Consider the following 16,761-nt stretch of genomic DNA (forward strand, 5'->3'; position numbering starts at 1 on the left):
GAGTTGTTTTCTATTTTAATGAAGTTAATTAAATTGATTGATATAAGGAGAAAATCTCTAAGCACAATTTTTTCAAGATCCACATGTTTCAAAAAATATCAAAACACCCCTTCTGAGCCTCTGAGGTTAGTCTCCATCTACTGGAGCTACAGTCGGACCATCTTTGACCAGCGAAAGGCGCGAAACACCAATTTTACCCATACTATTTCTTGCAAATATTTATCAAAAAAATTAATCCAAACTCTAAATCCTCCCCAAAAAAACCTAATTTGTCTTAAATTTCCTAATCAAATTTTAAAATTTGAAGAAACTAATTCGAAAAATCAAAATTTGTCTACTAAAAGCTTTACTGCTGCTGCCGGCGTCACCACTGGCGAACGCCACTGCAGAAGAAACGGTCCACCACCACCACCACTACCGCCGCCACGATTTTTAAGGCTTTAGAGAAGAGTTTGTAAGTTATGTAACTGAAAAAACATTCTGGCTCGTTTTATTTCGCAAAGTTCAATTCGTTTTCATTTCTTTTATTTGTGTTGATTTTGTCGGCTACAACAGTGATGGGAGTGATAAAAAACGGCACCGTTTCTGGGAATTTGCCCAGCAATGAGACCTTTGCTGTTCACTATCCGGGCTATCCTTCTTCAATTTCACGTGCCATCCAAACGCTTGGAGGAACTGAGTCAATTCTCAAGGTTTGAACTAAACAAACTACATTTTAATTCATAACTCATTCCTTTTATATTTTTGAAAAAAAAAAATTATTTTTAGCATTTGTTTTGCAAACTTGGGACAAGTTTATATTTTTATCACCGTGGTAACAGTATCTGGGTGGTAGGTTTTGAGTTAAATAAGAAAGTTTTTATATTTATCAATGTTTTGAAAGTTTCTGAGTAGTATATTTTCAGTGGGAAAAGAGTTAAAATTGATTATTCAAGGTTTAAAATTGTGTATTTCCCGTGTAACAATCCAAGCTCTATCAAATAAGATGTATTGTGTTTTCAGTACACAGCGTTCTTAATTTCGTTTTTAGGGTCTTGCTAATTCTACGTACCAGAGGTGTTCTAAATTAGTCTACGGACTGTTATAGCAATAGTAATGTGTTGAAAAGATCAATTAGGAAACATTCCATTACAGTGCTGTTCATTCATGAGCTGGCCTGTTTTGCAGGCCCGTAGTTTAAAATCTAACAAGTTGGAGCTCCATTTTCGCCCTGAGGATCCATATTCACGTCCTACATTTGGAGCACTTAATCCTTGTAACAGCTTTCTGTTAAAAATATCTAAAATTAAGTCTTGTGATGGCCAAAGTGCTGGACCATCTAGCAAGATGTTGGAACATTCATTGTCTGAGGCAACTAAGGATGAAAATAGCCAAGTAGGTCAGCCTGAAAGTGAACCAGTTGCTGCTGGCAAAGAAGTTGATGTGCAGGTATCAGAAGAAGACCGTGTAAACCTTTCTGCTGATATTGTTGCTAGGGTCTCTGAGGCTTACTCTTTTGATGGTTAGAATTTACTCTTTTTCAATAACTCTATGCTATATTTCATTGATGTTTTTCATTATTCCCAGTATTAATTAGAAATTTAAGTTGACATTTTTGCCTTTTCTTTTTCTTTTTAAAAATTTGTGAAGGAATGGCTGACTACCAGCATGTTGTTGCCATTCATGCTGATGTTGCTTGGAGGAAAAAAAGAAATTGGACAGAAATGGAGGAGCAACATTGTGGTGAAGCCTTTGTAATTTATTGTCTATGCACTTCTATCAGTGAAATGGACATTTCTTATTTGTTTACCATATGAAAATGATTAATTTTTTTATGTTTTTCAGAAAAGGATGCTTTCATAAATCTGGACGAGGATGATGTGATGATGATGTTGCCCCCATTCTTTGCACCTAAGGATATGCCAACAAATTTAGTGTATGATGCTTTGTATTTCTTATTTGGTTATATTGGATACTTAATTTTCTTATATTTTGATAAGAGTTTTGCTTGAAGGTTTTATATTTTTGTATCTTTGATTAAACTGATGGCCTACTTCAACAGCTTTCATGGAACAAAATGCTATTCCTTATCTCTTGAAAAAAACAAAAAGAAAAAGAAAAGTGTTTGCTTAGGTCTATCGGATGCTAGATTATTGAAAGAACTGAGTCATTGAGTTGACTTTAATTTCATATTTTTCAGATTAAGACCATCAGCCCTTCCTAGCTCAAAAAAGAAAGAAGAGGAAGTTGTGCAAAACCCTCGTGAGGTATTGACTAATGAATTAACGTTTGAAATTTTTACTTTATTTCTTTTTGTTGGGTGGTAAATTGTTGTTAGAGCTATTGTACTTATACTTTATCAATTCTTCTACCCTGTAGAGGGTATATTTATATGCAAACAGGAGAAATTTGTTTATATTTGTCTGAAAATATCCAATAGTTTTTTTTTTTTGGTCCATCAGGTGGTTTTCTAAATGACCAGCTAATTACTATATCCTTTTTCTTTGACATCTTGAGATTTCTGTTTGACTTGATTGGGAGTTATCTATCTTTTTCAGTCTTTGGTGTAAAAAGCTGAACTTTTTCACATCGAAGGTTTAATTATTCAAAGGATCTGAATTTTGGAAAATGATTCCTTTTGCTTTAGTTTTGATTGCATAGAAGGAGATGGATAATTTATTGGAAAGTAGATTTTGATCAATTGGTTTATTGGAATAGATTTTTTTATCAAATTGTCTATTGGCTTGATTAAATGATTCCGTTCTTAGATTTTTAGCTCTACATATTGATCTGTTCAGTCATGGTTTTGATTCTGAATTTCTTCCCCATAATGTGTTTGCAGTTCTTTTTTTTTTTTTTTTCTCCATGAATGTCCGGATGCTCATGAAATTATTTAAGATAATGTTCTATACTCTATCAAGCACATTATGAGGGTTAGCACTGAACTGGCAATCTTTTTGTTCTTTTGTGCAATGGACATAACTTCAGGTCTTGCAATTGATTTTAACATTAAAGATATCCTTTGTTTAGTTTGTGCTGGCAAACTTTATCGCTCACCTCCAATTTATCCAATCTATATTCTTTCTCTTTTTTGTAATTTTTTTTTTTTTTTTATGATCAAAATTGCATATTCTCTAGATTTTGTATCAATGTATTTTCATGAAGTGTAGTTTGAGTTCTGCACTTAGATGTTCTCTTTCCTATGATGTCTATTTTTGCACATTTAATCAGATGACATTTCTGACATGCTGGAATTTCTCTGCAATTTAATCAAAATATGATACGTCAATTCTGTGATTATGTAATGTTTGGAGTTTGCTGTTCCAGGTGGCTTGCACAATTCTATGATTGTGTAACATTTCATGTATGGAGGGCATTTATATAACACAACTTAGATATTACCTTTATGGCATTTAATGGAATCTGAATTTTTTCAACATATATCCTGCATTATTTTGTGCCTTTTGTTTCCGTTGTACTAGCTTCTTACAGATTCCCGAAAAAGTAACTGGGGAAATCATATACCAGATTCTGAGCAATGGAAGTGGCAGATGGCTGTATCTAAGCTTTTTGATGACACGCCTATATGGCCTAAAGCATCCTTTATTGAGCGGTTGCTTGATGGAGGTCTAAAATTTAACAGGCTAATGCTTAAAAGGTTTTCTGCCTAGAAGCTCACATTGTATAATAAATATTTTGGGTTGCTTGAGGACCTAACGATTTCTTTTTTTTTCTGCTTTGTGGAAAAATTTGATATTCTGCTTTTGTCTGGTTTTACAGGCTTCTACTTGGAAATGCATACTACTTTTCTAATGGACCCGTTTCTTGGGTTCTGGATCAGAAAAGTATGATCCTCGCAAAGATCCAGAATCTCGCATGTGAGATTTCTACCTAAATACTCTTTTGCACTTCTTTTTCTATTGTGTTTAAAAGTGCTCTCATTAAATTGTGACTGGAAGCATGACTTGGATTTGAATTAGTAGTGCTAAAAAAAATTGAACAACTTCCATGCATGTCATTATTAAGGCTGATACAGAAAATTGTAGATGATCCCCCTGTAAATTAGTGTTGGTTTTTTAAGTTTTCTATTACTATTATTTTTTATTTTCTTTTTTGAGCCTTTATCTTGATGCTTACATTCTAAGAATTTTCTTTAAGCAGATATCAAAGAATTGATTTCGAGTAAAGCCACAAGTACGGACTATTGTAGTCAATGCAGGTGCTAAGTGTTTTTCCTAAAGTTTTTTCCATTCTCTTTATAAATGCTTAAACTTAATGGCTAGGTGTTTGGTATAGTCCAATTGAAATGTCAGCATGAAAGACTATTGATCCCTTTAAAGTTCTTATTCTTTGAAGTCTGGGCTACATAATGTGGAGTAGCCCTTTAAATCCTGGTACCTTTGTAGAACCCTATAGAGAATAAACAACAGCTTAAGTGGTACTTGAGAAACACCATAACTGGTGACCTTTTGACCTGATGATATTTTAACTTGTTTGAAATCTTTAGGCATGAGGAATAATTATTTCTTAGCTGGAACTTCTGGTTTTACCATGGTGGAATTTCGGTGTCTGTTTTAAACCTTTGTTCATATAGTGGAGAGATGGAAAACAAAAAAGTGGATAATCCATGCTAATTTCTTTTTAAACTATGTATTTGGTAGATGAATAGTGTGCTACTAGATCTGTAGATGATAGTTACTTGTGCAAAGTTCAGGAATTTTGTTTAGCATTTTCTTCTCTCAATGGTCTCTCCTTCCCACAGATTGAAGAATAGATGGAAAGATTTATGTGCATTCAAAGTATTTCCTACCAAATGCAGTACATCATTACAACTATTTGAACTTGCTGATGACTACATTCAACAAGAGATAAGAAAGCCTACGAAGGAAACAACTTGCTCTGTAAGTTTCATATATTTTTGTATATGTATCTGTGCATGTCTGTGTTAATTAATTTTAGCTTAAAGTTTTAATTTCTTTATTGTTTACCTGTTTTATTTATTTATTTTTTAAATTGTATGCTGCTAGTTTTATTTCATGTTTTTTCGTTTGGACTGACTTACATGGAGTAGTTCTGTGCAAGTAAACAATTTGTTCATCTAATTTTGTATCTAATATGTGTGTACTATCTGCATGCTATTGCTATATCATGTTTAAAGCTCCAATTTTTATGATATAAAGTTTGCAGTTGGAAACAGGATGGTTCTCAAGGCATGTGCTTGCTCTTATAAGAAAGCGTGTGGAGGTTAGGTTTCTGTCAGTGTACCCTGAACCGGGTGCTGGGAACTTACTGAAAACTGCTTCAGACCGCTTTGCTAAGTTAAAGAAGATTTCATTTTTGAGTCATACTTTAAAACCTGATCAAAAGGGACACCAGCATGTGAATAAAGGTAACAATTTCAATTAATTTCTGTTATATTTACTCCTTGATAAAGTGTATGTTGTTGGTTCATTGTGCTACCCTACTCTTCCAATTTTCTATCACCCGACTGCAAATAGTGTGAAAATTTTGTCATGCTTATAATAATTTTATATATGGATTGTTTGAATTTGTACAGTAAATATGTGCTTTTCCCCCCTCTCAAATCCATTGCTTCTCCATGGAAATCCTTGTTCCTTGCCTTAGATTTGCCAAGGTTTTATTAGTTTACCATGTGATAATTGTCCAGAAATATAACTGAAACTTTGCTGATTGTGTTTTTTAGTGTGTTTCTCTATTTTTTTCTTTTTTTTATTTATTTATTTTTTATTTTTTTGGCAGTCTTTTAAAATTGGTCCTGATAGTCCTGCTATACTCCATTTTTCCATAAATGATTGCAGCAGTTTGTATAACAGAACTATATGCAATTTGTTTTAATGTTTTCTAATCAATATTCTATGATTTGTATGATGTCTATTTTTGCACATTTAATCAGATGACATTTCTGACATGCCTGGAATTTTCTTCTGCAATTTAATCAAAATATGATACGTCAATTCTGTGATTATGTAATGTTTGGAGTTTGCTGTTCCAGGTGGCTTGCAACAATTCTATGATTATTTAACATTTCATGTATGGAGGGCATTTATATAAAACAACACTTAGATATTACCTTTTATGGCATTTAATGGAATCTGACATTTTTTCAACATATATCCTGCATTATTTTGTGCCTTTTGTTTCCGTTGTACTTAGCGTTCTTACAGATTCCCGAAAAAGTAAACTGGGGGGAAATCATATCCCGAGATTCTGAGCAATGGAAGTGGCAGATGGCTGTATCTAAGCTCTTTGATGAACGGCCTATATGGCCTAAAGCATCTCTTATTGAGCGGTTGCTTGATGAAGGTCTAAAATTTAACAGGCTAATGCTTAAAAGGTTTTCTGCCTAGAAGCTCACCATTGTATACATAAATATTTTGGGTTGCTTAAGGTGACCTGAAACGATTTCTTTTTCTTTTTCTGCTTTGTGGAAAAATTTGATATTCTGCTTTTGTCTGGTTTTACAGGCTTCTACTTGGAAATGCATACTACTTTTCTAATGGACCCTTTCTCAGGTTCTGGATCAGAAAAGGGTATGATCCTCGCAAAGATCCAGAATCTCGCATGTGAGATTTCTACCTAAATACTCTTTTGCACTTCTGTTTCGATTTAGTGCACTTCATTGTTTTAAAGTGCTCTCATTAAATTGTGACTGGAAGCATGACTTGGATTTTCATTGTTTTAAAGTGCTCTCATTAAATTGTGACTGGAAGCATGACTTGGATTTGAACTAGTAGTGCTAAAAAAAATTGAACAACTTCCATGCATGTCATTATTAAGGCTGATACAGAAAATTGTAGAGATGAATCCCCCTGTAAAATTAGTGCTGGTTGTTTAAGTTTTCTATTACTATTATTTTTTATTTTCTGTTTTGAGCCTTTATCTTGATGCTTACATTCTAAGAATTTTCTTTAAGCAGATATCAAAGAATTGATTATCGAGTAAAGCCACAAGTACGGAGCTATTGTGAGTCTAACGCAGGTGCTAAGTAAGTTTTTCCTAAAGTTTTTTCCATTCTCTTTATAAATGCTTAAACTTAATGGCTAGGTGTTTGGTATAGTCCAATTGAAATGTCAGCATGAAAGAGCTATTGATCCCTTTAAAGTTCATTATTCTTTGAAGTGCTGGGCTACATAATGTGGAGTAGCCCTTTAAATCCTGGGTACCTTTGTAGAACCCTATAGAGAATTAAACAACAGCTTAAGTGGTACTTGAGAAACCACATATACTGGTGACCTTTTGACCTGATGATATTTTAACTTGTTTGAAATCTTTAGGCATGAGGAATAATTATTTCTTAGCTGGAACTTCTGGTTTTACCATGGTGGAATTTCGGTGTCTGTTTTAAACCTTTGTTCATATAGTGGAGAGATGGAAAACAAAAAAGTGGATAATCCATGCTAATTTCTTTTTAAACTATGTATTTGGTAGATGAATAGTGTGCTTCTAGATCTGTAGATGATAGTTACTTGTGCAAAGTTCAGGAATTTTGTTTAGCATTTTCTTCTCTCAATGGTCTCTCCTTCCCACAGATTGAAGAATAGATGGAAAGATTTATGTGCATTCAAAGTGTTTCCTACCAAATGCAGTACATCATTACAACTATTTGAACTTGCTGATGACTACATTCAACAAGAGATAAGAAAGCCTACGAAGGAAACAACTTGCTCTGTAAGTTTCATATATTTTTGTATATGTATCTGCGCATGTCTGTGTTAATTAATTTTAGCTTAAAGTTTTAGTTTCTTTACTGTTTACCTGTTTTATTTATTTTTTAAATTGTATGCTGCTAGTTTTATTTCATGTTTTTTCGTTTGGACTGACTTACATGGAGTAGTTCTGCGCAAGTAAACAATTTGTTCATCTAATTTTGTATCTAATATGTGTGTACTATCTGCATGCTATTGCTATATCATGTTTAAAGCTCCAATTTTTATGATATAAAGTTTGCAGTTGGAAACAGGATGGTTCTCAAGGCATGTGCTTGCTCTTATAAGAAAGCGTGTTGAGGTTAGGTTTCTGTCAGTGTACCCTGAACCGGGTGCTGGGAACTTACTGAAAACTGCTTCAGACCGCTTTGCTAAGTTAAAGAAGATTTCATTTTTGAGTCATACTTTAAAACCTGATCAAAAGGGACACCAGCATGTGAATAAAGGTTACAATTTCAATTAATTTCTGTTATATTTACTCCTTGATAAAGTGTATGTTGTTGGTTCATTCTGCTACCCTACTCTTCCAATTTTCTATCACCCGACTGCAAATAGTGTGAAAATTTTGTCATGCTTATAATAATTTTCTATACTGATTGTTTGAATTTGTACAGTAAATATGTGCTTTTCCCCCCTCTAGAATCCATTGCTTCTCCATGGAAATCCTTGTTCCTTGCCTTAGATTTGCCAAGGTTTTATTAGTTTACCATGTAATAATTGTCCAGAAATATAACTGAAACTTTGCTGATTGTGTATTTTAGTGTGTTTCTCTTTTTTTTTTTTTTTTTTTCAGTCTTTTAAAATTGGTCCTGATAGTCCTGCTATACTCCATTTTTCCATAAATGATTGCAGCAGTTTGTATCAAAGAACTATATGCAATTTATTTTAATGTTTTCTAATCAATATTCTATCTGTACTAGTTGCTAAAATATCAAAGTCCTGATCAAATTTTTCGATTTGGAGCTTATAGGTGACAAAGATAAAGAAAAATGTGAAATTCTTGGTGATGAGAATGAAGATAGGATAGAGGAAGTTGAGGATGAAGATAGAATTGAGGAGGATGAGGAAGAAGAAGATAGAATAGAGGTTGATAACAGTGAAGATGAATCAGATGCAGAAGCGCTGGATCTGGTAATTAAATGCCTTCTCTGGCTATGTGTTTTGCATATTCCCCACCTTCTTAAGTATCAGTATATTCTCTACTCCTGGTTCTGTCTTATCTCTTTCTCTTATGCTCTTTTTGTAGGTCAATGAGGAAGAAGAAATCCCTTTTCAATCTCATTCATGTATCCTTGAATAATATTTGCATGTGCATTTCCTTTAAGACATGCATCTTTGGAATAAGCGATAATGATTCCAGCTAGTTTCACATACTTGTGTTGGAATGAAATTTAATCAACAATGTTCTATTTGAAAGAAGCAAAGGACATTGTGCAGTATTACTTTATTACTCAGAGAGAAGTTATTTATCAAGTTTTTCTGAGTGTGAGTTTACTCTTTATTGGGTGAGAACATCCCAAAAATGGGATCAGATGTTAAGCCTCCGTCTCCCCTAATATGTGGACCTCATTTATACTTCGAAATGCTTATTTGAATTCCCCAAACCTATTGTAAGCCTTAACTCTAGCTAATTGGTGTACCTATCATATTTATACACTATTTTAACACTTTTAAGTTTATCCCTGTATGTATATTTCCTGGTTTCATTAGTTTTCCTATACGTATATTAGATGCAGATTGGGGGAACAACTCAAAATTATATTTACAAGAGCTTTTTGGGAGTTTTCCATCCGGTGAATTTGGTGGTGACAATAAACAAGACGACAATGCCAGCGATGGGGAATTTCAGACTTATGAGCCAGATAGCGATGGTGGTTATTCTGATGACGACGGCAACTAACTTTTGATTCTACCAGTTAATATAGAGGTATTTTCCATCCCCTTCTCCTTCATCCGTTCCCCGATCTTTGACCCCTAATAATTTTGAATTCTATAACCACAACTTATGCAATACGTTTACATTAATCAGATCATGAGAATCAATAAATATTTGCAGCAAGTAACAATGGTTAGTTAATGTACAGTTTGTCAAGACTTTTATTTCTTATATTGTGCAAGTGTATTGGTAGAAAACCATATACAAACTGTTTTGATGGCATATGTTTGACACATGGTCGCCAAAATCTTACATTATGTAATGAAAGATTCATTTTGATGCAAAATTTTCTTTTACATGTAGTTGAAATTATTCTTAATGATATGTTCTTTGTATGAAGGTACTGAAGTTTGAATGGGTAAAGGGTTCATATGGAGAGAGCTTTTGAGGAACAATAAAAATACAGGACTAATATGCAAGAATTTAACACTTGTGGGTAAGCATTTTAGCTAAAAAATAAAAAAAAAAATTAGTTTAGTTTGATTGTGATAAACTAAATAAAACCTCAATGGAAATCTCTGAAATTTCTTTGTTTTTGTTATAAGTTTTATCCAAAGTGTTGCTGAATCATTAAATAATAATTCATTCTTCAAGATTGTTAAGTATACAAGATCTATTTTTTGGAATAAAGCATGGCAAGCTAATATAAATTAAATATTTAAGGATAATTTTAACAACAAAGAGAACTTAAATTTAAAATTACATGCGTCATTTTTAAACAATATAATCCTCCATTGATCAGATAAAGAAAATGTTACACTCACAATCTCTTTTTATAAACTCTCTTTTATAATTTTGACGTGATAATTCGTAATTTGTTAGTTTACAATGAATCATATCTTGGTTTCACCTGCTAAATTGCGATTGAGTTAGTTTACAATGAGTCTCATCTGGGTTTCATTTAGTTCATTACAACTAATTAATTACAAATTATCACATCGAGATTATAAAAGAAAGTTTGTAAGAAAAAGTTATGAGTATAAAATTACTCGTTTGATAAAACAAATAGTTTACATCTATGAACACTAGAGTAGTGAGCCGTTTACATAGTTTCATGTCACTATATTACTGTATTAGTGGTATAATTTTAATAAAATAAACTAAAAGGGACTGAAGAGTAACGGAACAGAAGAAAACAAAGGAAGACTAAATAAGAAACTTTTATTTATTAACTCTTTCTAGTTGTGTATAAAGTATATAATGATGACGAAAATGGGCTTTCCCATTTATAGCCTTTTTTAACTGACTCTCTTCCTATATTTGATTTGATCAATTATCCAATAGTGGACTTGCATGGCCATGTGTATAATCGGTAGAACATTTCACATATTTTAAAGATAATTTTCATTAACTACAAAGTAAAACAAATATTAGATTAAATTGCACGCAAGTCAGAGAATTCGATTTCCAAATTAAAAAAAGATTAAAGAAAAAAAAAACTAAATATATTTTTTTTTTTATGAACATAATTGTCCATTACAAATCGTTTCATTCCACAAAAGGGACAAAGGGAATATATATAGGTGAGACTAGGAGATTCAACCCCAAAAAAAAAAAAAAACAAAACTGCAAAATGCGGTCAGTTTAATAAGGATTTGGTCTTTAAAAGTTGAAAAGAAAGAAGCAAGAAAGCAGATAAAAAACAATCAAAACCCAGAGAATGCCTACACAACAATATGACAATGTTCTCTCTACACCATGAACGAAGGAGGTACTAGGGTACAAATCCGATATCCTTGAAGTATTCAGCTCTAGTGCGCTTCTCGCTGTGATTCTTCTACTTGGATCCATGCAGAGCATTTTCTGGAATACGCAACTCCATAAGTTAATAAATCGTGGAAAAATCAGAAAACAAGGATTTGATTTCACATGTTCATCGTACAATAGTGATACATCACACGACAAAGTAGAAAGAAAGGTTTAGAGAGATAAGGCTTCGGCTTATCTAATACAGCACCAGGCAGATCATAGAGCGACGCCAAAGGTTGTATACCAATGGTGATAATTCACTAGCTTTTGGTTTAGGCCCTATAACAGGTCTACACGATACTATATTATTGACAACTTCACAAAAACTGCCGTCAAGAAACTTTAAATCAAAAAAAAAAAAAATTATCTAAAGAGCAGAAAGACTTTAGAACTAAACTGATCTTCACACGTGCCAGCATTGGCTGCTAAAAATAGCAACCCTGCAACTCTCTCAATCTCTAGAAATCTAAACAAAAACATCTTCCTCCTATAGGCATGTCCTCTAGAATTTTTGTCCATTTCTTCTCCACCACAAATTTGTCTCCACCACAGGACACAAAATATATCTGCAATAAGCTGCCTACTTGAGCTATGGAGATCATTAGTTGGTCTAAACTTGCATAATTAACCTATAAATAGATAGAGCATTGGTTCCATTTTGGAAAGCAGGTGTGGAGATGCAGATAGCTTAGCAGAGGAAGCGAAAACTAGGGTAGAGTACCTAGGTACTTGGGATATGGAGTAAAGAGCTTTAGTTCAACACTGGCATTATAATGCAGAAAGGGAAATGATGAATGGTAAATATCTTAAATCCAAACTTACAGAAAGAAGATCAACACCGGCTGGCCCAAGGTTTGGAACTACACTTGCCAAATCCTGCAAATATATGGTGCATCAAGTAAAGTTGACAGTAATATTACACTCTTATCTTTTTCTCCCAAAGAAACAATATATTCAGAGAAATTGATGCTGAAAGAAACAAACATGACAGCAAAAATTTTCCCATTACCTTCGGAGGCCACTTAGGAAAGGCAGATTTGAAATCAGGCAGAGAAGTCACTCCAGGCCATATATCCTCATTTGGAGTTCCTAAGACCCTTCAATACAAAAATGTGTGTTTGCACCAAAACAACTAAAATCAATAAAAAACTTAAGATACAACCCAAGATGATTAGATATAAAGAACATGGTGTATAAAGTAATCACCATCAATGGGTAATTTCAGAATCTTCTAGAAAGAACTATGCAAAAAACCTAACTTGAAACTGTAAGATATGATAATGACCATGAGTTTTTTTCATTTGCCTCATTCTAAACAACAAACTTGTACTTTCTATTTCCTGTGCTAAACATTGAGAACCCTTAATTTTACTATCACTGTAACCGAGAACCTCCAAGTTTTTTATGAATACTTGAATCTCATACTTTCAGATCCTACTTAAAATAAATGGAGCCATTCATTTGTCATTGTTTCAAAGAGAAAGGATATACATAGCTATTGACGGAAAAAAGATATTCAACATTTAATAGATCTAACCTCCAATTGCTAAATCTGGGTATAGACATTAAACAATTTAAGCATAAAACCTTTTTAAATTTCAACAATTATAGTTCATTGATCACACATGATTGTGCACATTAGGGACGGACAAAATGAATGTCAGCCTCTGTCTAGAATGAACAGTCACAGAAGAGCCAATCTTCACCTATCTAAATATATGTAACATTTAGAGGGTGCTCCACAAGTCTTTCTTTGAAAATATTTACAGGTAGATAAGCCTGTATTATTTTTAATTTTACAAACAAACAATATAGTTTAGTCTTGCAAAAATATAAATATATTGACATAGAGCATTTACTTTCCATTTTCTGAAAAGGATGCAACTAATATATTTTTTCTTAGACAAATTGAAGGAACCCAAATTATGCTGGAAAATTATAAACCTGAAGATCTTGAATAATTCATCAATCTCTGAATCTCCAGGAAATAACGGCCGCTGGTTCACCATCTCAGCAAATATACATCCCACCGACCACACATCAACTGGAGTAGAGTAATGACGAGATCCTAGCAGTATTTCAGGTGCTCTGTACCATAGTGTCACAACCTAGAGATAACCGATAATGATTATGAACCTAGCACATGCTACATGGTGAACACGAAATTCATAATCATTAAACTTGCCAATGTACGATATAATTGGAAATTAAAGATCTAGCACAGATCAGTGATTGGTTGCTAATTCCCTCCTTTCCCCTTCCCAACCCAAAAATACAACAGGTTTCCATCTACAACTTCTCTCTCTACCTCAATGCAATTTGATATCTCTAACTCTCATAACTCATACCTCTCTTCCTTTGTTTTTATACACTTCGAATATTTCCTGGTTTCTTTCTCTCTCTCACCCTCATGACATATTGAGAAATAAATAACATTGGCCACACTAACAATTGGCTACCTCACCAAAATAAAAATAACAAGTTTTGCTCATACATCTATCTGTGCTCAGACCTGTATAAATACAAGACCACTGGAGTGTCCTTAATGCATTGCTATGCTCTCACTAAACAACAGCAAAAAGACATAATTACCAATAAAACACAGAGCTAGTGCTAATTGATACCTCATGTGTAAATGTCCTAACAGGTATACCAAATGCTCTGGCCAGCCCAAAATCTGCAAGCTTTAATGCATTTGTACGGCGATCTATCAGCAAATTTTGTGGTTTCAAATCTCGATGAAGAACCCTATGAGAATGGCAATACGCAATGCCGCGGAGAATTTGATAAAGGAATGTCTGCAGTGATGAGACAAAATCAATATTATTGTGGTAACCATTTTAATTGTACCAGGCACAGTAAATTAAGATCCATCATTGTGAGCTGACTAGTAGATAAGGGACCGCTAATGTAATAACATATATAGAATGATAATTGGGAAGACATAATATAGGTAAGTATACATCTAATCCTACAGCATTGTAATTCTTCTTGATAAACTTGAAAATTATGAATAGAGAAAATAAATGAACAAGTATATGTAGGTGGTGAATTCATGGCCTCTTCTGGACAGAGGGCACAACTTTTGTGGATAATAAGTACAACTTACATTTATAAGAAAATAACAAATCAAAAGCATTATTAACAGTTAAATTTCTTAAAGCATTAGGATATTCTGAATTAGATAGTTCAAATTTCCAACCTATTGATGAAATACTTCAAATCCTCAAGCAGAAAATACATGAAACTGCAGAGAACAGAATTTACTCTTTTCTTTTTCCTCTTCTTTCTTTTCCTTTTTTATTTTATTTTACTTTTTTGGATAGACCAGATAGCAGAAATATACCACTCACTTTTACTAATTGTGGGTCCTTTGCAAAATCAGGACATGAATCCATGTGCTTCTTCAAATCCAAGTCTAGATACTCAAAAACTAGATACAAACGATTCTCACTGTGTACTACATCCTGCAACCTGTGACCAAAGAAACACTAATTAAAATCAAGTTTGTTTTATATAGGCTCACCAATTTCTTTTCTTTTGCTATGAAACAAAGCATAATTTAGGGTCACGGTGTATTATTCCACATCCCGTAATGAGTGAGAATACACACAATCTATTGGACAAGAACTCAACTAGATGAGTAGAATACACACCTAACAATGTTCCCATGCTGCATTTCTTTCAAGAGGGAGATTTCTCTAATAGCAGTACTAGGCACACCCTCATCCTCCTGCTCTAAACGGATTTTCTTCAATGCTATTGTTTCATTGGTGGTGCGGTCACGAGCTTTGTACACAACACCATAAGTTCCTTCACCAATCTTCTCAACTTTCTCGTACTAGCAATTCAGCAACATTACAATCAGTTCAAGATAACACATAGATTAATAAACAGCTACAACTATAACCTAAATAATAACTGCTTTTTCCCCTCTACCTGGTCCATCCTGTCCAGCTAAAACAGCCACACAGCAGGAGTTGCTCTGAAGTCAAACAAAAAAAGTCCAAGTTTCAGTAAAACTTCACTACATAACTGACCAAAATCATACATCAGAAAACATGAGCAAAACCTTACACGTAAACTCAAACATGGCTAAATTAGATGAAATGGCACCCCAAAAAACCCAAAAATCAATCTCTCTGAAAATCATTATCAAACTCGAAAAAGTAAAAGCAATTATCTGAACAATGAATCTTATAGAAATCAATTACAATCTCGAGATAAGACCTGAAACTTAGAACAAAATGTTAGTCCAATTCAGAATTATTATTATTTTTTTAATTTTCGAAAACCTTCAACTCGAATATCCATATACAAACACTACAACATTTTAAACTTAGAACACGAAAAATAATGCATAATGTAATTATCAAATTAAGTTTAACTTAACCTGCGAGTTCAAATTTTGATCATATAATGCATAATGTAATTATCAAATTAAGTTTAACTTAACCTGCGAGTTCAAATTTTGATCAGAAATGACATAAAATTAGTGAAATACTAAAATAAACTACTAACCGAAGAGAATGAAGGCCAGACGGTAATACAGCGCCGGCAAGAGCAGTGACCGGCGAGAGTTGTCGCCGGTGGGAAGTAGGCTGAGAGCTTTCAAGTAAGTGGTGAACCAAAGATCTAGGGTTTCAACTCTCAGTGTAAAAAGTAGAAGTGAGTCTTATATAAAAGGCTAATCTTATGTGAGGAAGACCATCGTAACCTCTTTTTCCACTGATTATATTATGCCACGTGGAATTTTATCTTCTACAGTAATTTTTTTTTTTTTTTTTTTTTTCTAATTTTTGTCGTCAATTGTGTAGATATAAGGTTTTGCAATGCAAACCGTAATTCATGGATTGATTGATTTTGAAAATATCACTAGTTGGTTTAATATTTTTATCCATATTCTAAATCATATTATCAAAATATATATTTTTTTAATTATTTAGGAAATCCTATTATATTTTTTTAATTACTTTTAGTCCTTTTATGTTTATTAATTTCAATAAATACCTCAAAAAAGGTTTAAAAATTAACAAAAACACATCACCAGATTCCGACAACCATCATCGGTGGTAGTCAGAATTTGTCACAACAACCTAAAAATGACAAAAAATAATCGATAATTCGCCGATCTGGCATTTTCCGGCCAAATCCACAATAGATGCCAAAGAAATGGCTGTCGTTGACAGACAACGACGGCCATATCTTTGGCCGTTGATCTGGCATTTTTCAACCAGATTCGTGGTGGATCTGGTCGAAAAAGGGCAAATCGACGCACGTCCGACCAGATCCACGTAATCTACGTCGTAACGCCAGATTCTAACGGTGGCGATCGAAATCTGGCACTGTGGGTGGGTGGGGGTGTTTTGT

At 33.4% G+C, this 16,761-nt stretch overlaps 2 protein-coding genes and 1 long non-coding RNA gene across 3 annotated transcripts; 2 read left to right on the top strand and 1 right to left on the bottom strand.

Annotated features, from left to right (window-relative positions):
- The first annotated feature begins 260 nt into the window (after positions 1 to 260).
- LOC116131121 (general transcription factor 3C polypeptide 5-like) lies at positions 261 to 10,106 on the top strand. The gene is made up of 15 exons (XM_031416756.1): positions 261 to 692; positions 1,168 to 1,501; positions 1,630 to 1,722; positions 1,825 to 1,915; positions 2,180 to 2,246; positions 2,952 to 2,994; positions 6,163 to 6,334; positions 6,465 to 6,563; positions 6,917 to 6,985; positions 7,530 to 7,668; positions 7,951 to 8,152; positions 8,677 to 8,837; positions 8,953 to 8,992; positions 9,437 to 9,633; positions 9,983 to 10,106. Exons 1-14 carry the CDS (start codon positions 558 to 560, stop codon positions 9,604 to 9,606), a joined length of 1,815 nt encoding a protein of 604 aa, XP_031272616.1. The 5' UTR covers positions 261 to 557; the 3' UTR covers positions 9,607 to 9,633; positions 9,983 to 10,106.
- Positions 4,192 to 5,220, top strand: LOC116131104. Its single transcript, XR_004128204.1, has 3 exons — positions 4,192 to 4,205; positions 4,742 to 4,880; positions 5,167 to 5,220. It is a non-coding gene; the product is annotated as an uncharacterized LOC116131104 (long non-coding RNA).
- A 1,181-nt stretch (positions 10,107 to 11,287) lies between the features above and the next one.
- LOC116131118 (cell division control protein 2 homolog) lies at positions 11,288 to 16,046 on the bottom strand. Its single transcript, XM_031416753.1, is given in 10 exon segments — positions 11,288 to 11,391; positions 11,394 to 11,445; positions 12,214 to 12,267; positions 12,401 to 12,488; positions 13,336 to 13,499; positions 14,016 to 14,189; positions 14,745 to 14,865; positions 15,048 to 15,232; positions 15,331 to 15,376; positions 15,913 to 16,046. Coding segments are annotated over 9 exon segments (882 nt in total). The 5' UTR covers positions 15,340 to 15,376; positions 15,913 to 16,046; the 3' UTR covers positions 11,288 to 11,356.
- Positions 16,047 to 16,761: the final 715 nt, after the last annotated feature.

This window comes from Pistacia vera, unplaced genomic scaffold, assembly GCF_008641045.1.
Source record: "Pistacia vera cultivar Batoury unplaced genomic scaffold, PisVer_v2 Contig23, whole genome shotgun sequence".
Taxonomy (NCBI): domain Eukaryota; kingdom Viridiplantae; phylum Streptophyta; class Magnoliopsida; order Sapindales; family Anacardiaceae; genus Pistacia; species Pistacia vera.

Bases quoted from the DNA above. Each gene is read 5' to 3' on its own strand.
- LOC116131121 (XM_031416756.1), top strand. From the start codon at position 558: ATGGGAGTGATAAAAAACGGCACCGTTTCTGGGAATTTGCCCAGCAAT. The intron at 1,502-1,629 runs GTTAGAATTTAC...AAATTTGTGAAG, and splicing joins TGAGGCTTACTCTTTTGATG to GAATGGCTGACTACCAGCAT. The intron at 1,723-1,824 runs GTGAAGCCTTTG...TATGTTTTTCAG, and splicing joins AATGGAGGAGCAACATTGTG to AAAAGGATGCTTTCATAAAT.